The 21,127-nt window shown below is 40.7% G+C and overlaps 1 protein-coding gene across 6 annotated transcripts in view; it reads right to left on the bottom strand.

Moving 5' to 3' along the window:
• Positions 1-21,127, bottom strand: part of OTUD7A (OTU deubiquitinase 7A) — a 298,239-nt gene that overhangs the window by 13,906 nt on the left and 263,206 nt on the right. For all 6 annotated transcript variants that reach the window (XM_075006997.1, XM_075006994.1, XM_075006993.1 and 3 more), the window contains 2 exons: positions 16,257-16,384; positions 12,401-12,550 (listed from right to left, as the gene is read on the bottom strand). In XM_075006997.1, the coding sequence (XP_074863098.1) occupies positions 12,401-12,550; positions 16,257-16,384 (278 nt within the window). The remainder of the gene's footprint in view (positions 1-12,400; positions 12,551-16,256; positions 16,385-21,127) is intronic.

Raw genomic sequence — 21,127 nt, 5'->3', positions numbered from 1 at the left:
AAACTGATTGTTCCTTCCCAAGTGGAGCACTTTGCATTTGTCCTTATTAAACTTCATCCCGTTTACCTCAGACCATTTCTCCAATTTATCCAGATCATTTTGAAATATGACCCTATCCTCCAAAGCAGTTGCCACCCCTCCCACCTTGGTATCATCCGCAAATATAATAAGCATACTTTCTATGCCAATATCTAAATCGCTGATGAAGACATTGAACAGAACCGGTCCTAAAACAGACCCATGCGAAACCCCACTTGTTAAACTTTCCCAGCAGGATGAAGAACCATTAAGATCTACTCTCTGAGTATGGTTATCCAGCCAGTGATGCACCCACCTTATAATAGCCTCATCTCAATTGTATTTGCCTAGTTTTTTATAAGAATATCATGCGAGACTGTATCAAATACTTTACTAAAGTCTAGGTATACCACATCTATTGCTTCTCCCCTATCCACAAAGCTCGTTATCCTATCAAAGAAAGCTATCAGATTGGTTTGACATGATTTGTTCTTTACAAACCCATGCTGGCTGTTCCCAATCACCTTAAGACCTTCCAAGTGCTTGCAGATGATTTCTTTAATTACCTGCTCTATTATCTTTCCTGGCACAGAACTTAAGCTGATTGGCCTGTAGTTTCCTGGGTTATTTTTATTCCCCTTTTTATAGATGGGGACTATATTTGCCCTTTTCCAGTCTTCTGGAATCTCTCCTGTCTCCCATGATTTTCCAAAGATGACAGATAAAGGTTCAGATACCTCCTCTATCAGCTCCTTGAGTATTCTAGGATGCATTTCATCAGGCCCTGGTGACTTGCAGACATCTAATTTTCCTAAGTGATTTTTTACTTGTTCTTAGGGCATAAGCACTTCCCTGAGAAGTTTCTCAGAATGAAATAATACACAAGTAAATTCAATATTTAAATTACATTGATGTGTGTAGTGATCTTCAACAGCTTTCAGTTACCCCACACCTTTTGCATGTAAATGAAATTACACAACACACCTCTGAGATTGCTTATTTCTAAAAAGAGTATTTTATATTATCTCCAATACCAACATTTTGATCATTCAGCATTATATTCACCACCATCAAGGGAAAAGTGTTGCCAAATTACTAAAAATAAAATATTTTGGTAATGTACAATAAAAAACAGAAACAAATAATAGCATGTAATAGCAGCAATACGTCACTAGATGGCATTAAAGGGTTTAATTTACTAAGTACTATAATTAGCACATGGAAATGGACTTTATTTGAACAGCAACATTCAGGGATGCCATGATAGTGAAGGACGCAGAAGGAGAGTAAGTCTGCTTGCAAATGTCATTTAGGTGAGTGGTGAAAAGTACATGCTGGGGTTTCCCTTCCATCAGTTTTTAAATTGCATTTTTTTTGGGGAGAGGGGGGCGGGGGGCTCAACCACCACTGAGCACTACTGTAAAAAAAAAAATCCGGTGGTTGCAAGTTACCTACATGCATGAGGCATTATAACAGCAAGATGGCATTGGCCAGCGATACTCAAACAGTCCAATGTATAAAACTAAAAACTATATCCCTTCTCCCCAAATCCTGATAGTTAACATTCATATTACAAAGCTTTGGAGATCCCATTCAGACATGCAAAGATCAGAAGGTGACACTAATATGCTTCCTAAAATGACTGAGTTTGCTGTCCATCCAATGCTTTACTTTGCAGGAACTGACAGAGTACCAAGAGCCAGGCCATAATCTGTTTCTGGTTTTTGAATTCTCTCATTCTGCTTCTCTGTTTTTTTGTTTTTGTTTGTTTGTGTGTGTGTGTGTGTGGTTCCTAATGATGGCCTCTGATAGCAAGACACTCTCACTCTCTCTCTAGCACAATTACCGCTCAGGTCTTGTCCATGGGAGGCTGAAGGGATCAGTGTGTAAGAACGGAGCTTTCAAACAAGCACAACAAGTTTTCTTTGTTAATAGATGGTCTCTGGTTGAAACACTGCCCTTTTTTTTCTGATTAGCTAGAATGTATAATGTCATGCTTAACTCCAGCAATCTCAGGAAGTGGGTCTTACCCACAAAAGCTCATTACCTAATAAATTTGTTAGTCTCTAAGTTGCTACGTGAATGCTTTTATATTTATCATGCTTACCAGTAATTCAGCTATAATGGTCAGGATAAACTCAAGGAAAACATGTCTGCTAATACGAAGTGTTCCTTCAATATTGGACAAAGGCACCACATGACACTGTCCCCTTTGATACAGTCTCATCCAAACGACTAAGCAGGAGGAGCTGACTGGATGTTCAAGTCTTGCCTGAAGATGTGTTATAAAAATTTCGTTCCTCCTCCTTTTAGAAACAGCCTCCTCTCTTGCTTCAATCTTGCATTTTTGTAGCATGATTATCTTTCAATCCCAAAGACTTTAAGAACATAAGAACATATGAATAGCCATACTGAGTCAGACCAAAAGTCCATCCAGCCCAGTATCTCGTCTGCCAAATGTGGCCAATGCCAGGTGCCCCAGAGGGAGTGATCTGAACAGGTAATGATCAACTGATTTCTCTCCTGCCATCCATCTCCAGCCTTTGAGCCTACGTCTATACAGATGCAGAAGATCAACCTGCTCAGGGTCGATCTTCTCGGGTTTTGTTTTGCGCATCACGAAACAGCACTTTCCAGGGTTAAGGTTGACCTCAGAACGCCTCACAAATGGTGAGGATTATGGAAGGTCAACAGGAGAAATATTCCTGTCAACCTTCTTCCATACAGACAGCCATAGCGGTTGACCAGCAATAAGTCAACTGTTATGTCTAGTATAGACATAGCCTGACAAGCAGCAGCTAGGGACACCATTCCTCCCATCCTGGCTACTAGCCATTAGTGGACCTAACCTCCATGAATTTATCTAGCTGTTTTTTAAACCCTGTTATAGTTGTAGCCTTCACAGCCTGCTCTGGGCAAGGAGTTCCACAGGTTGACGTGTGCTGTGTGAAGAACTTCCTTTTATTTGTTTTAAGCCAGTTGCCCATTTTGGTGTCCCCTAGTTCTTCTGTTATGGGAAAAAGTAAATAACTTTTCCTTATTCACTTTCTCCACACTGCTCATGAATTTATATACTTTATAGCAGCGGTTTCCAACCTTTTTGAGATGATGACCCATTTTGACAATTCAGTAAGACTTTGTAACCCAAGGCAATTCAAAACGGGGGTTAGGGGGAATCCTCCCCTGGGAAAAAAATTTAAACACCTCACAGCCCCAAACCCCAAACTGCCTTCCCACTCCCAGGTTTAAGTCTTGCAGCCCCAAAACATGACCCCCCAAGCTTATATCCCTTGCAGCCCCAAAACACCCCCTACCTACCTCATACATGTGCTGTTGCTGCCCCCCCCAACACTGCTCCTTCACCAGGCCACCACCACCTTCTTTTCATGGCTCCTCCCAGCCCTCCTCCTCTCTTCCCCCACCTGCAGTGAGGGCAGTTCCCTTCCCTGCTGTGCAGAAATGGGACTCAATTTAATTGGTTTAATGGCCAGATCCCTCCTGCTGGCTGTTAAACCAATTAAATTGAGTTCCATTTCAGCACTGCAGGGAAGGGACTGGGAGCCTGATGAGTGAGTGGTGGCAGCAGCGGGAGCTGCAAATGGTCCCTTAAAGAGCTACATGTGGCTCGGAGCTGCCCCGCCAGTGACCCTTAGGAAATCTAATGGTGACCCATAGGTTGGGAATCCCTGCTTTATATACTTTTGTACTTTAGAGACTCCAAAGGCCAGTAGTTTTTGTTGTTGTGTAACAGGCATATGTACCCTCCTTTGGGAGTTTATAACAGATTTGTCAGTGAATGAGAAACAGTGTTTGGGATACAGACCAATTTCTCCTGCCTGGTAGCATCTATCACTGTTGGAGCACCAAGCTGGCCTTAGAATTCTTCCTGTTTGTTTAGCAAATATGCCCCTACCTACCCCATACAGGAGGAACAAGCACAGATCTGAGTTCAGTTGATTTCCACCTCATTTGATATGTTTTTGATTAGCTGTGATTTTGATTTGAAAGCAGAACTAGATGCTTAATTGGATATGATTTATTCACAGCAGGCCAGGTATACAACTTTGATTTTATGCATAAGAAATCCAGAATTATGCATCTTTTCTCCAGTGATAGCACTAGTGCAACACTGCAGGAATACAGCTGGAAAAGATTCATTTTGCATCAATGGTTACACATACTTAAATCAAAACAAAAAAGCAGTCAAGTAGCACTTTAAAGACTAACAAAATAATTTATTAGATGAGCTTTCGTGGGACAGACCCACTTCTTCAGACCATAGCCAGACCAGACAGTCTGACGAAGTGGGTCTGTCCCACGAAAGCTCACCTAATAAATTACTTTGCTAGTCTTTAAAGTGCTACTTGACTGCTTTTTTGTTTTGAAAGTATATAGACTAGCACGGCTCCCTCTCTGTTACTATATTTAAATCAGCTTTCCAATATGGTGCATCTGAAAGGAAAAGGAATCCTTCAGAAAAATATAGGTTAGAGCTCTCCAGATGTGGAAATTTTCTGAGTGAAAAGTGTTGGTCTTTCAAAGCCACCAAGTCCAATTTTAAAATGCATCATTTAGTAATAACTTCAAACTTGCTTCTTTTTTGGAATAATATATTAAATAACCTAGACTGAATTTTCAAAACAGCCTAAATAATTTTAATGCAATAATGTGAATTGAGCTCCAACATTCCCTATGAATGACTGAAAAATCTCAGTCAAATGTCTTTGCTCAATGAGGTATAATAATTCTAGTGAAAATAATTTGCATCTTGGGAAGTTGGACTGGATTCTGTCATACAAGGATCTCAAATCTCTTCCTAAACATTAATTAACCCTTGCAGTACTTGGGAAGTACATATTATTAAACCCAGTCAACAGATTGGCAGACAGATACAAAATAGTTACCTGATTTGCCCGAAGTGACAAATTGAGTCAAGTGCTAATAGAACTAGATCTGCTTCCAATTCACAAGGCAACACTCCCACGTGAGTGTCTGTAAATCCACCTTGTTTGCTGGCCACACATTACAACCTGCAGAATTCTTGGTTGTTGCAGCTTATTTATTATTGGGCCACTTGTTATCCAGAAGTGAAACATTTTAGCTTTAATGCCCAATTCTCATGTAAGATATTAAAACTTTGATCCTTTTACCTTTAGAAATATATTTAAAATAATATGCTTAGGAGCACTGGAATATCTTCCACTTAATATCCTAGAGCGATGAGGAGTTCATCTCTACTCCAATCAACTCATATCCATGGCTCCTCCTTTACTTCTTGTCACTTAACCATTTCTAAATTAACATCAGCCAAAGCAGACTTAACATTTATTGCACTTCTTCTATAATTCTTTATTTTTTAGTGCTGATTAAAAAAACCAAACCAAACCAAACCAACCCTGTAAATGTCAAGGACACGTTTCCAAACTCTGTCAGAATCTTGACATCCATCTCTTTCAGAGCAAGTGAAAGAAGAAAGTGTTTGTGTGTTGGGAGGAGGGTTGTGGGAACTGGCACGGAGGAAGAGAAACAGGAAGAAGGGAAGGAATGAAACAGGGGAAAGGCAATGACAGTTTCTTTCCCTTTTAATTTTATACATATTCAGTGGAGCCTACACCAAAGTGATTATACTAATCAGTGTGATGCAGCTGTCTATGGGAAGTTCATCCTTGAGAATTAGCCAAAACTGAGAGTAGTAGCAAACCTCTAGCAAATCAATGCAGCAGAACTATATTATGTATAAAAGAAATTTCAGAAAAGCTTAATTTTTCTAGCAAAGGAGCAGCAACTACAACCTGACAGTTTAGTCCATAATATTTTTAAGAGGACTGTGACTGAAATTTGCTTTTTGGTTAGAGAACTGGATTAAAACCTTTATATATTTGAGTCATTTTAACTTACAGAGTATTCGTCTTTGCCAAGGCCAGACCTAAACGCAATTTTGGTAGTTTGATGGTTTTTCTGTCTCTTTCTTTTGTTGAGGGATTATTAGTAAATAAATACAATTGCAAAACTTCCAAACTCAAACATAATTGTAGCTACCGTACTAAGGTGAAAACAAATGCAAATCAATTAAAATAAACTCAATTGTCCACTCTTCTGGGTTCTCCAACAGTTCCCAGACCTTGTCAAGTAATTAACACTAATCTTTCTAAATTAATTTGAGAATTTGTGGAATATAAATAGCACACAATCACAGGAGCTATTTACTTCATAATGACTGCTTTTAACATTTAATTCAAAGGAGGCTTTGAATTTTGTTGGGAGTAGAGCCATTACATTTATCCATTTACAGGAAATGTCTTTATAAAAAGAGTTACTGTGCCTTTGAACTGACAAATTCATGAATAAAGGCTTTTAGGAATAATCAGCTCAACATCCATGATTAAAAGAATTTCTATGTGACATTTACTTATTTCAGAGTAATGGGGTAGAAATCAAGAGACCCATTTTTAGTTGCCTCCCTCTGACTTCCCCAAGAAAGATATCTTCAAACAACTTGAAATCACTCTGATGAAGAGAAAGAATCAACTTCAGATGAGAATTTATTGCCCTTGGGCTACAAAAGCACTGTGGTTTTCACATACTAATAAAAACAAGCAAACAAAAATGCTACCAGTGTTTGGCTTCACATTTGTGGCTTGGATACTATATTCTGTTATTATTGTGTCTCATCCTAACACAACATATTATTGTGGGATCAAAAGAATGAGAAGACATCTACCAGCTACCTCAAAGGTCAGGCATCACGCATGTTAAAATCCACAACCTGCTGGGAGGTCTCTAACAGTAGTCTACACAGCAAAGTTATTTTGAAATAACAGCTGTTATTATCCTAGTGCCTACACAATGGAACTGCTATTGAAATAGTGGTTGTCGTATTCTGAAACTAGTAAACCTTAATCTATGAGGAATAGTGCCTATTTTGAAATAGGTGCTACTAAGACAGGGAATAGAGCCAATGGCTCTATTTCTGTGTCTACACCTGCATTCCTCTTTCAAAAGAATGCAAATGAGAGAAATCAAAAATGAAAATGAGGCACTGATTTGCATATGTCTTTTTAGAAGGAATTCTTTTGAAAGAAAAAAGCAGTGTAGATGGGGCTTTTTTGAAAATAAACCCCATCTTCGAAAGAACCCTTTTTCCTATTTTGTTTCAGGAAGAAGGTTCTTTTGAAGCTGGGGTTTATTTTTGAAAGAGCCCCATCTAAACTGCTTTGTCTCTTTCGAAAGAATCTCCTCCAAAAAGAGATTATGCAAATGAAACACTACATATGTTAATCAGTGCCTCATTTGCATTTTCAATTTTCCTCATTTTCATTCCATTGCAAGTGCAGACACAGCTGCTGTGTGTAGATGTTGTATTTCGAAATAGCTACATGCTGACTCCAGATCCATACTTAATGTAGCTGGAACTGTGCACCTTACTTCAACCGTCTGATGTAGTGTAGACCTCCCTTAAAGACACTTTGAATTGATAGATCACTACAACTCCGTCAGTTTTCGGAATGAGATTGTAACTCGTGTATGTGTATATGTTTGCTTGCTTTACTCTGTAAATAACTCATTTCTTTGTCTTAATTAATAAACCTTTAGAGAGTTTATCATAGGATGGGTTACTGGAGTTGACACTGCTGTAAGATGTAGGGTAAATGACTGGTCTTTTTGTAGGGGAAGCTACTGGACACTGGTGTGATTTGTGGTGTGATTGACCATTTATCACTAAGTTCACTCTGCCTTGGTAACAAGGCAGGCAGGCAGAACTGTCTATGACTCCCTGGTGAGACTGGTTACAGTGATTCAGGAGTTCACATCTATTACAGGCTTGGTGAAATCTAATCCCAGAACACACCACCATTTTGGGTGTCTGTCTTGTTTTTGACAGTGTGCCCTGAGCTAGGCATTCAAGGTCAGGAGCCACTCTAGCTACCGTAATAGTCAATTCTGAAGAAAAAACTGTGTCTTGCACAATTTAATGGAATCTACCATACATTGTCAGGGACCAGATGATGTTGGAAATGAATGCTACTGAGGTAATGTCAGGAGAACTCCTTTATAGGTTTAACTTGAAAATGGTGAAGAATGCTGTTAATGGCCAACCGGTTAAATTTTCCATCCCTAGAAATAATTGCCATCTGTAGAAAAGCATCTTGATATTTTCATAAGAGCTGACTTCATACCACAGTTTCATAGCTGCAGTAATATGGTCTTTATCTGGTGCATGCTGTGTGGGGGAAACCAGAATTGTTTGATGTTTAACTACAAATTTTGCTGTTCATGGTAGCACACTGTATCATACTCAACCATTCCCCTAAATATTCAATGAGAAATTCTCAAGATACATGTGGGTCCAAAGGGTTATAACTTCACATATATATGATTTTTGTGATTATGTGCACATCTGTAGTAATTACACAGACCAGTTAACAGTTGTCGATGTAATCATCCCTTCCACACACAGTCACTATAACTGTATAAAAAGCACAGTAACTGTTGTCATGCATGCACCCAGCTTGCACATGTACGGAAATGTAGAACACAGTGCTCAAATGCAAAACAACTCTTCTCATGTAAGCTAGTAAAAGAAGAGCTGCCACTCCACCCCTCCTTGTCCCCCGCAGCAAAGGGATACATAAGCTGCTTAATTACACGTATTTTTGCCATGTGGACATATGCAATATTTACCCATGTGTGAGTCCAGTGTTTCAGATCAAAAACCAATTTTCATCCTGGTTTAGCAGTGAGAACTTTGCTGCTGACATGATGGACATTTTCTTCAGATTTCTCTGAAAGTGTAAGTCAGTCAACAAGAGGTGCTGGTTACTACTGCTGGCCCTGGATTGGGAATGGGCCACACCAAAGTGCCTGCTGGACCATCATTTCAGTCCTTCCTTGCTAAGGGACTGTTGAAGTCCCTAGTAGAGGCCAGAAGACTGAAATCCATAAAAGGTAGATCAGGAAGCATCTGTGCTGTGGAAAAGACGGATGTGGTGGAACTAAGTGCAGGCCCGGATGTTGGAATTGAAAGTTTTATTCTCTTTTATTCTCTTTAAACTTTGAATTTTAGGCTTAACAATGTAGCAATGTAAGGTAACATATTAACATGTAGCATTTTATTGATTGAATATGTCTCTTTGTTTTAGAGTTTAGCGAATTTAGTAGGTAAAGAGACAGAGTTTTTGTATTATGTCTATGTTAATCAGATTACAGAGTGATGTTGACGGCTGAAGCCTTAATTGTTAGATTTACAATGCCGTTTACTCTGCTTTTCTCTGAGAGTCCTTGTAAGAATTGTTAAGGTGTGAAAGTGGTATGTCTGTGTTTAGATAAAGGTGCAAAGGTTATCTCCAGCGCCAGATGGCCAAGAAAGGAGGGGCAAGGCATGGGTGAAGACAGACTTAATGGCATCAGAGAAGGACCATCAGTGTGTACCTCCAGTCAAGAAGTGATTGGATTGGCAGATTGACATTTCTAAAGCATGGAGCAGGCACCCCTAAAGACAACTGATTACAGGATGAGCCTTTTGGAGAATGACTGATATCCAAAAGATAACACACCAGTCACAGACTGACACAGCAAACTTCAATGGAGAAAAGGATTCTAAAAACACGGTGCTTTGCCATGGGACTTTGGGTTCATCTTGCCACCAACTCCAGGAGAGCATTGGATCACGATCGACAAGGCCCTACTCCCCTTCTGTGATCAAACTAACGGCCACTAGATTGATCCAGGCTTTGGATTGGTAACTATAACATCGTTTGGCAGGACTGTGTGCATGCTGTGCTACTGTTATATTCTCAATAAATGTGGCGTACTGCCCTTTCCCCTATAAAAGATCTCATGTGCTTCGTTTAAAGCATAACACGGATGCAGGGTGTGTGTGTACACCTGCAAAGGGTGCGAATGAGCCCCTCCTCCTATCAAGTTTCTCTCCATTCCTCCTTGCTGCGCTACGCAGGGGGAGCCTGCAAGGAATTTTTGGGGAATCCAAGACACCCTGGGAGTTGTAGTTCCTTGGCCAGCTCCCTCCCTAGAAAGTTGGCTCTGGATCAGGGAAGGGACTACAATTCCCAGCATGCCCTTGGTCACTAGCAACAGGAAAGGGAGAGGGACAAGGGAGAAGCTGTGAGACCCCTGAACAGCACTTGCTTGCGTGGAGAGGGCTGCTGGAAGTGGGTGGCATTGAAAGTGGAGAATGTGGGTGCACAGGGAGTTGGTGGCTGTGGCCCAGATCTCACCCTCAGAAGAATAGAATATTTTGGAACGTTGTTTTTTACTTACGATATTACAACAAGATCCCAAAAGGTAATTTCTGTAAAATTTTATTACTGTACACATTTCAGTATGTTATAACAAATTCATTTCACCAATCACTATTTCCACTCATATGTTTCATTAACCTCTCTTATGCACACTTATTTCATATATTTTGAACTCCTTTCTATTTAATGAAATTGCAGTCCTCATTTACAAAAAAAACACCTCCCACGGAAATTCCTGCATATGGGCCTGAAGCCGAAACCTCCCCACTCTAAAGATGCATATTAGACCAGCTGAGCAGATACCCTGAGCATTGCTGAGGCTGGTGCAGAGGGGCATTCAGGGCCAGAGACCTATAAACCAGCTCCTTAACTCTTGATACAGGACTGAATGTGGCCCTAAAATTCTTTTAATTTTTAACCCAGTATTTCAATAGGCTGACACATCATGCACAAATCTATGGTAAAATGATCTTTATACAGCTGATCTCACTCTTTGGCAGAAGAGGAGCTGTCAGCAAGCACATCATAAATAGAAGTGTAGTGGAGCAAGTACCCCACTCCTGAAATGAAGGGTAAAGGCAAACTGGAGGACGCCTGTGCAGGACACCCAGCCAGTGAGGGAAGGGTTCCTAGAGGGAGCCAATCAGAGGGCAGCTTGCTGGAGCAGCCCTGCATATAAAGATGCATGGAAGGTGCAGGACCAGCTCCCATTATGTCCCAACAGCTTACACAGAACAGTGCTGGGCAGGTGGAGGGAGTAGGGAAAAGCTTCAGCTCGCAACCTGCCAGATGGCTGGTCCTGAGTCCTGGGCCAGTAAGGTGCAACGGTTAGATCCTGACCAGGGACAGCGCAGGACCAGCTCTCAGTAAGAGCAAGAACCTCAGGAGAGCAATATTGGTCAGGCTAAGGGGAACTAGGAAGAGGCTCCAGCCTCATGCCTTCCAGGCTGCTGGCCCCAGTAGAGAGGCCTGTAAGGTGCAAAAGATCACAGAGAAGTGGCCCAGGGAGTAAGGCAGTAAAGGGGAGAGAAGAAGGCAGGACAAGGCTGCTGCCAGTGGGTCCCTGGGGTGGGTTTCAGAGTAGTGGGAGGTGGTGAGTCCTTTCCCTCCCCCTTGCACCTCACCTAGCCAACCAACGGGGGACAATGTGGCCTGCCCCAGAGGTAGGGGGCTAGGTCAAGGCTACAGCTTGGTGGGTGCACTGGACAAGGACTGCTGAGACCCCCGGAAGGGAGCATAGGACTGTAGTGGGCACTGCTGGAGGGCAGTGCCCTGAAGAGGACCTGGCAATCTTGGGAGTGACATGGGCCCAAAAAGATCATAAGGTAGAGTGAGGAGTGTTAGCAGATGAAACAGCAGCCAGAGGGAGGCGCCATGCTGGAGAACAAGCTAATTCCCTCACTGACCAGCAGGGGGTGCCGTGGTGGTGAGTTTGCCCCATGCTAAGAGATTTAAGTGTTTTTTTTTAATTAAAAATACATGGACTCCACGACTCTTTTTCATTAAGGGTACATCTCAGGTGGAAGGTGTGGCTGCAGCACACAGCAAGACCAAAGCTAGCACCAATAAAAATAGCAATGCAGCCAGGGTAGCATGGGCCAGCCTCCAGAATATGTACCTAGGAGTCTAGGCACAGCTGTGCTCAAGAAATGAGTCTGTTCCACCACACTTGCTGCCCTGGCTACACAGCTATTGTTACTTGAACTTGATTTAGTTAGATCAAAACTAACTCGGTGTATACCCATGATCTGGAATCATACCTCCCAATCACAGTGAAGGCATAGCCCGTGCAAGCTTTCAGTAGCATTGGTGTGACTCACTTTTCTTCTTCTCAACACATTATTAACCCTAATTAATGAATGCCTGCAGGATCCCTAGAGAAAAATATAAGTAGCATTATCTCATTTACAATATGTAGACCAACACAAAGGAGTTAAGTGCACAGCGTTAGAGCCAAGATTGGCTCCAGTCTTGTTCTTAGATGATTAAGATGAGCCTATCCTGTATGTTGCAATAAAATCCAACGGGTGCAGTTTCTTTTAAAATAGATTAAAACAGCAATTAGCACTTTTCACTGCACTCCACCACAAAATATAGACTAGATAGGAAATGCCCCAGCCTACCTTGTTCTCTCTGTTGATCTTTTTGTTCCATGGACACAAGAGCAGAGAAATGCGCTTGATCGTAGGCCAGGACAAGAGGTGAGCAGTGACATCTGTTTGGTGGGACTTCCAGTGGCAAGTAAATTCCTCCAAATGGGATAGGTGCAAAGGCTGCAAAGACAGAACCACGATTGCTTGAAATAAACAAGCCAGGAAAATTTGATGGGGAGAGTAAAAGGACCTTGACTTTTTAAATATAATTTACACTATATTGTACACGTTACGGTGCTTAATACTATCAGTGATACATGTGGGTTTACACAGGCACTGTTAAATGAAGGGAAAACCTAATTCTTTGGAGTTGTAAACAGTCTAAAAACAGTTGAAGTCTCAGGGTAATATTTTATGAATTTAGAAATAATTATGAAACAATTCTATCCCATCCCAAAGTCCCTCCTTATTGCAATTGTTTATTAGTGAATACATAACTATAGGATAACAGGCTCTTCATGTCTGAGGTACATGAGCAGAAATGTATTCCTGTGGAATATTTTTGGTTACAAGCAAAAGTTTCTCATTGACTCCAAATATGTAGTTGGAAATGTCTGATTATGTCCTTGGCTACTAGATTTCTTTGCCGTGCAGATTTTCTTTGATTACTGTTGCATATTTATTTCTCATTTACAATTTGCTACAATTACTGTTCAAGTGTTTGTGTTCCTTTTCCTTCTGTGTTCTTTGGTATTTCATTCAAGTATTATATATTGGGGAGGGGTAATTTTTTCTAAGCTGCATTTGTGCACTGATTTGCCCAAATTATTATTATAATAAATTACACTTTCTAGTTATTCTTGTTTGTTATTATACTGGAGTCTCATTATTTTACAGAGGCTCTTATTTATATACCTGCGACAGTAATGCAAGTTGTAAGATTCATATGAGCTTTCAGAACAATATTCCATTAAGCACTAAGTATAACAAGCATTTTGTCCCATAAAACCACCAATCATTCCTTCGTGGAAAGGAAAACTCAGTCTACTGGTCTGAGTAACAGACTAGGAGATAGGAATTCCTAACGTCTAAATCCAATGCTCAGATTGACTCCCACTGGGACTTTAGACAAATCACCTAATCTCTGCTGCAGTTCACTCATCTGTAAAATGAGGATAATTAATAACACTTACCTAGTTCACAGCTGGGTAGGAGGCAGCAAAGATGAATTAATGTTTGCAAGGCACTCTGAAGGGGAAAGTACTAGCTAAGTATTAAACACTGCTAGTTTACAGTCCTGCCACAATTAAATCATACTTTAAAATCTGTTTTACATAAAATTTTGGGAAAAACATATGGAAGAATCTGCATGAGGAAAAATACATTTTGACGTAATGATCTATTTAACTTCATTATTCACTAGAAATCACAGACAGGGATCTAGATCAGAGTAAGACACTGTCGAAGTGGGACACTTATTCTGAAGCTGCCCCCATCTTCACTGTGAATCTGAAATTCGAAGTTTGTTCGTGTGGCCGCCATCAGGCTAATAAGGCGCTGAATATGCACGTCAGCGGCTCATTAGCCTGCTTCCAATTGCCTCATTACCGTGCCCCCTCCGACGGGATAATAATAGTGTAGCAGCAGCCTCAGGCTAAGATGTTTGGTAAATTTTAGCTACAATCGTTCAGAAATGTCCAAGGTGGTGAGTAAAGAATGCATACATTATATCTCTATCTCTATCTATATAGATAGATATATAGCTAGAGATAGAGATATCTATATCTGTATATCTATATCGCCATAGATATAGATATATATAGATAACATGTTTTATCCAAGCTTATAAGACTTTGAAAAAATTGTAGTTCATGCTTGCTCCTTGTGTGTGCTTCATTCTCTCTCCCTGGCTTAGTGTTGGTCCTCATAGACAATGACAGCCTCCTACTCCTATCACTTATGCTGTTAACTCACGTGGCAGAGTTTTGTGGGGTAAAAAGGTTCTGGCCTGATGATGAACTGAAAACTACATTAAAAACACATTTAAGGCTGCAATTTAGGAAATATCAGAATTAAGACTGCCTGGGGACCTGTGAGCTGTGATTTTTTTTTAAACTTAGAATTTGTCCAAATTTGGGTGGATTTAGATAGGGATGGCAAATTTCACTTCCCTGATACAAAGGCCAAACTCTGTCAAATTCCAAATCTTTGCTCCAATACATACGGCTGTTAGAGCTTCTCAAAGAAAAGGACACTACATTTTTTTTTTAACATGGACAAACAATATAGGTACACCCAGCTTATTCTCAGGAACAGTTGAACAAATTTCACTGAAAATTTGTAAAGAATTCAGCCCAAGACAGACACTCAGCATAAAAAATTTCACCCCACGTGGTTACAGTTTGGTAAACTTAGGGCAGTATACACTAAAGGGGAAAGTCAAATTAAGATATGCAATTTCAGCTACGTTAATTACGTAGCAAGAGTTGATGTACCTAATTTGGGCTTCTGCACTGTCTCAACTAAGGGAGGTCGACTTCCCTTACTTCTAATGGGGGGAGAGGGGAAAGAGCAGGAGTACTATGGTTGATGGGGGTGCCCTCTAAGTTTGATTTAATGTGTTCCCACTAGGGCCATGTCTACACGTGCACGCTACTTCGAAGTAGCGGCGCCAACTTCGAAATAGCGCCCGTCACAGCTACACGTGTTGGGCGCTATTTGAAAGTTGAAATCGACGTTAGGTGGCAAGACATCGAAGTTGCTAACCCCATGAGGGGATGGGAATAGCGCCCTACTTCGAAGTTGAACGTCGAAGTAGGGCACGTGTAGATGATCCGCGTCCCGCAACATCGAAATAGCGGGGTCCGCCATGGTGGCCATCAGCTGAGGGGTTGAGAGACGCTCTCTCTCCAGCCCCTGCGTGGCTCTATGGTCACCATGTGCAGCAGCCCTTAGCCCAGGGCTTCTGGCTGCTGCTGCTGCAGCTGGAGATCCATGCTGCATGCACAGGGTCTGCAACCAGTTGTCGGCTCTGTGGATCTTGTGTTGTTTAGTGCAACTGTGTCTGGGAGGGGCCCTTTAAGGGAGCGGCTTGCTGTTGAGTCCGCCCTGTGACCCTGTCTGCAGCTGTGCCTGGCACCCTTATTTCGATGTGTGCTACGTTGGCATGTAGACATTCCCTCGCAGCGCCTATTTTGATGTGGTGCTGCCCAACGTCGAAGTTGAACGTCGACATTGCCAGCCCTGGAGCACGTGTAGACGTTATTCACCGAAATAGACTATTTCAATGTCGCTACATCGAAATAAGCTATTTCGATGTAGCATGCACGTGTAGACGTAGCCTAGGTGTGCTAAATCAAACTCTGGAAGATTGATAGTGGCTGTGTCAATATTCCCTGTAGTGAAGACACATCCTAATAAGTAACTGTAAACAGGGGCTTGTGAATTGCAATATTGCAGGCCCTCATTTAATGAATCAACAGAAAAATATAAACAGTTGATCTAGCCTTAAAAATGTACATAGGCCTACAGCTTGATCCAAAGTCCATTGAAGTCAATGACTCCACTGAGCTTTTGATACACTATACGACTATGGAATATGTTTTTAAAGCCAGCAATTTGCTTGACTGTCCTATAAATCTGTTACACATTCCTTGAATTTTAACATTGTTTTTAACAGAGCAAATGTTCACAGTGTGGTAAATGACCTATGAATCATATCACATGAAAGATGATGGGGTCCACAGACCTAAAATCCCTGAAATGCTCTGCAATGCTACCCCTCATTATAAAGGCACTTATAATCAATGTGTTGTGCTCTAATATTCCTTGGCTATTTCATTTAGTTCTTTTAGCGAGCTGCATAAAGTGCTAATGAAAGACATACCTTCTCCCCCTGAGTCTCTTAACATTGTGTCTGCTACAACAACAATTGGTCTTCTCAATATGTGGGCTAAGACGAAAACGTGGAACTCTTCTAAACTCTCATACACTGGATCTTCTGAATTGTCAACTCTGGAAGACACAGAACAATGTCCTCAGCTGATCAACAGACAATAGGCAAAGTGAACGCGAAGGAAACAAAGGTGTGAATGGTCTCACATTAACTAGCAATGACACATGGAACCTCTTCTCTTTCAGTCTTCACTTCAAATTCAGGCTGGATTAGTGGTGATCCAAGTCTTTTACTGTGTGATAATATTTTGTAGCCAGGCTGGTGTGATCTCAGTCAACCTCCTAGTGGATGGGGTTGTTCTGATCATTAACAATTACAATGACCAGTGGCAGCCTCTGTAGAGAATTTAAGGCTGCAGAGCGAAGTATGCCACCTGTCCCGCTTCTCCCACCCAGTAAATATTGAGGCACTTTGGCACAGCAGCGTAAGAAGCTGAGACTTCTGTTAGCAATATCATATCTGCCCGGTGGAGAGAGGTCTTCAGTCTCCAAAACTTTGTTTGTCTAAATCTGTTCATCAGTAACAAACTATGGAAAACAAAACCAACTAAGGAAACAAAACAGAGAAAAAAAACCCAGGGTGTGGGTCGGGAAGAGACGAGGGCTCTCCTTCAAATTAATTTTCTCATCCATTTACTGACCACCTTTTATTTCTCTCTTAAATATACGCTGTTTACATTGCGTATCTTTTGTATGACAAACAAGAGCTCATGATAGTCAAAATCTGTAGGGGACTGCAGAATAAATTATTGAATATTTGACTCTCATTTATGGAGATCTTGTACCAAGTCTGATTTACCTGCTACTGAAGTCAATGGAAGCCTTACCACTAACTATAGGAGCTGGACCAAGCTTGGAGTACTATATACAGTTCAGTCACAAAACCTCATGTTTTACTAGTGGAGTAAAACATATATACAACTAAGGGCAATTCTTAAGTCAAAATATCTGGTCATTGAAGATTTTGCTTTTACAGACATTTTAAAATTTTCCAGTCTACATTTTGAACAATCAGCAATAGCTTAAGCAGCTCTAACATTCACCCAGTACCATAATGAGAAAGTAACTTAAAATAAAGATTGAAAAGTGTCATGCATGAGAAGAAATTTTTTAAGCAGAGCAAAATTTAATTGGAGGTCAATTTAAGCTCTTGAGCACTTCAAGTCTTCTACATGTCAACATTTTATTTGCATATTTATATACAAATAACCTTATGTTAATGACACCATAAAGAAAGGTATATGACCTTACCCACACAGTAAAAGTACAGAATGAACATTTATCATCTAGCAGGCCAAGAAAGGAGAGTTATTTGGTAATATTTCACAGCTGGCAATATGATATTTAGGCTGTGTCTACACTAGCTTCCAACTTTGAAGGGAGCATGGTAAGTAGGATGTTGGGAGATTACTAATGAAGTGCTGTGGTGCACATGCAGCACTTCATTAAGCTAATTCTCCCCCATGGCAACTTTGAAGTGCCAGCTTGCATGTAGCCACAGCTAACCCGCGGGTACTTTGAAGTACCTGGGCTACTTCGATGTGCCTTTACTCCTCCCTTTACAAGGAGTAAAGGGACTTCGAAATACCTGAGGGTTAACCATGGTTACACGCAAACTGGCACTTTGAAGTTTAACACTGAAGTTGCCGTGGGGCAGAATTTGCTTAATGAAGTGCTGCATATGCACTGCATCACTTCATTAATAATCTCCCAACACCCTACTTACTTGTTCCCTTCGAAGTTGGGAGCTAGTGTAGACACAGCCTTAGTGCTAAATAAGAAGATAATTCTGTACATCAAATCACATCCATTGCCAGACCAGAATCCTTAACTTCAAAGATGGCCAAAATGAGCAAATTACCTACAAAAAGAAGCTGGAGGAGATAAGTACACACGTAGCAACTTAGAATGTCAGTCCTATTTGTGGTGAACTTCAGACAGTTTCTGTTCTACTCAATCTCATGTCTGAAAGGCAACAGTAATGACAGAGAATGGAAGAGGTCATGGCTGCTGAACATCTATTAGAAGAGTCAAATGAGAATTTTGGGTGTCAATGAGTAGCAATGAAAACACAAATTAAGTTGCCTAATCACTGTTACCCAAGGAGATTATAGTGCACAAAGCTTAGGTAAGCAGCAAAATATTACATCTACAATGCTTGTGGCACAGAAGGTGAGAGCTGTAATTTACAATTGCTCAGTCAAACAGAGAGGTCAGTAACTGTAAGATTCATGCAAGGTTCATATACCGATGGCTAGTGATATCAAGTGCCACAAGAACAAAGCCAACATTATACCAACATCAACATCTAGAGTGTCACACTCCCAAGAACGTGTTTTCAGTAATATAAACAACTTCATAAAATTATTTTAAAAAAGAGATTTGTGATACCAGAAAAGAATTAGATTCTGCCAAATACACTTTCTCAAAGGCTGTACATTCTTTACATACAGAATAGAAAGTATACAGAACTCAAAACCAAAAATGTTCTGGGATCTAGCAGTTCAGAAGTTGCAGCAGTATATTAAAGAGTAGGGGTTAGCGTCTTCTAGATCTTTAATGGTGTCCTAAAAGTCACTGTCACTGAATGCCACAGACATCTTGTTTTCCTGTAAATTACCATTGAAGATCTGATTCAAAATCCACTGAAGTTTTCCATCGGGCCTCTAGTACTATTACACGGGATAGGATATTTTACTGGTAATTTTTTGCCATGGTGAAAGCCAAACCCATACTCAGGGTCAATAAAGGTTTTCGTTATTCAGTGTCTCTGTTCTCTATCTCCGAAGACAAAAACGGGAGCTACATACGGTTAGCACCTTCACAAACAAGGCCAAAAAGGTCTTTTGTTTGTCTTACACATTGATTAATCTCTGATCCAGACCTCAAGAACAAACTTATCATATGTACAGTTCCACAGATAAACTGAGTCCTTCATGCAATTTGGCTCAGCTCTGTCTTGAAGCCCATTCAGTCACCATAACAGTAAGAACTGCTGAAAATGTTAAATAAGTTGTATTACATCTCTTAGCAATTTTTCTACAGGTAGCAATATTGCTGTTTTGATCTTCCCTGTTAACCCTCAAACCACTAAGTTATTTTAAAGCCTCACCACTTGTTATGTCTGTCATAGTAGTGGGTACAGAAATTGTCAGCAATGGAGGGATAAGGGGATAATACAGTATGTTAAAAACCTGAACATGAGAGAGAGAGCTAATCAGACTGACAGGAAATTATACCCAGATGGTTGATTGTTATTTAAAACAAACAAAGCATACAGATTCCACGATAAGTAAAATCTACCAAAAATCAACATTGGCACTGCTGCCTAGACATTCTCTCAACTGAACAGAAGAAAGACCTAATCTGTGTAAGCTTGCACTATGAAAATCACCTGTTTTTCTGGATTGGTTATAACTAAGTTAGAACCCAGTTATGGGTCTGAGAAATTAAAATGATCATTTCCAGTGTGCATTAGCTTGCATTTTCAACACTGCATTTCATTTGTCATACTGCTACACATCCACCTAGTTTTGTTAGGTCACGAAAGTTTTTCACACTTTTCTCTAGTCTTGACTAACCTAATTAATTTTTTGCTTGCAAATCTTACTGCATCATTGTTCACTTTTCCTTCTCGACAAAACAATATTAAACAACTTGGCTATGGTTACACTTGCCAGTTTTTCCGACAAAACCCCAGTTTTGTGAACAAAACTGGTGGAATGACCATGCACAAAATGCATTTTGTTGACAGTCTGTCACCAGAACTCAGCACTTTCACTGGCAGAGTTTTGCCTCTCAACCATGAGGCATAATGCTGCTGTTGACAGATTCTGTTGACAAAAATGCTGCATGGATCCTCTGGGGATGGGAGGGGGGGACCCTCTCTCAACAGACAGGGCATCCAGAACAACGGGCAGCCCTGTCTACTGTGATTCCGGGTGCTTATTTTGTCAAGAGAGTAGCTGGGCAGTCCAGCCGCACGGTCGACAGAGCAGAGCACTCTTCCAATTGGCTTTTGTGTGTGGCCACAGTCTGTCGACAGAAGTTTTGTCGGGAAATCTCTTCCCACAGTGATTTGTGTCAATAGAGCCCTGTAGTGTAACTGTAGCCTGTGTGTCTTATTACACAGGATAGGACATTTCATTGTTAACCTTTTGCCATGGTGAAAAGCAAACCTATGTTCCAGGTCAATAAATGTTTTCTGAATTCAGTCTCTCTGTTCTCTGGCTCTCATACACACAGGGCTGGGGCAGGGAGGGATAGAAAGCACCACTGCGGTGTTCTATAGTAAAGCTCCAAATGATACATCTGGCATGAATGGTGTGAGTTAAGGAGAGATTATTCTGGGCTGCCATACAAATAACTGAATAGCTGGCCCTTTGCCATTTAGCATGAAAAACTTCTTCATCTTGTATAATTCTCTAGAGTAATATTTCAACTTTGTGGGAGGAATATGCTGAAAACTCTTATCTAGACATATAGTAAGTGCATAGCCAATTTCAGTGCATCACTCTTATAATGTACCTTCCATGCCTTTTACCGAGACAATTGCTGTACTTCATTCTCCAGTTCACCTGCACCTCAGGAATGATAAGCCTATGAGACGTATACTGTGATCAAGATTCAGTTAAATAAATGCCATTTATAGGGTTTACCTGGGAGAAAATGGGTTTTCCCTAAGCAATACTATATCCCTTTGCCTTTGTAACACACCAAAAAAGTCAAAAAACCACTGACTATGAATCCGTGCCTTTTGAAATAAATCAGCTGTCTATAGAAAGTGCTGCTGAGATAGTGGCT

The sequence above is a fragment of the Carettochelys insculpta genome, chromosome 12, assembly GCF_033958435.1.
Source record: "Carettochelys insculpta isolate YL-2023 chromosome 12, ASM3395843v1, whole genome shotgun sequence".
In the NCBI taxonomy this organism is placed as follows: domain Eukaryota; kingdom Metazoa; phylum Chordata; order Testudines; family Carettochelyidae; genus Carettochelys; species Carettochelys insculpta.
Note: the sequence above shows the minus strand (reverse complement) of the source record. Positions and strands in the feature narration are given on the sequence as shown.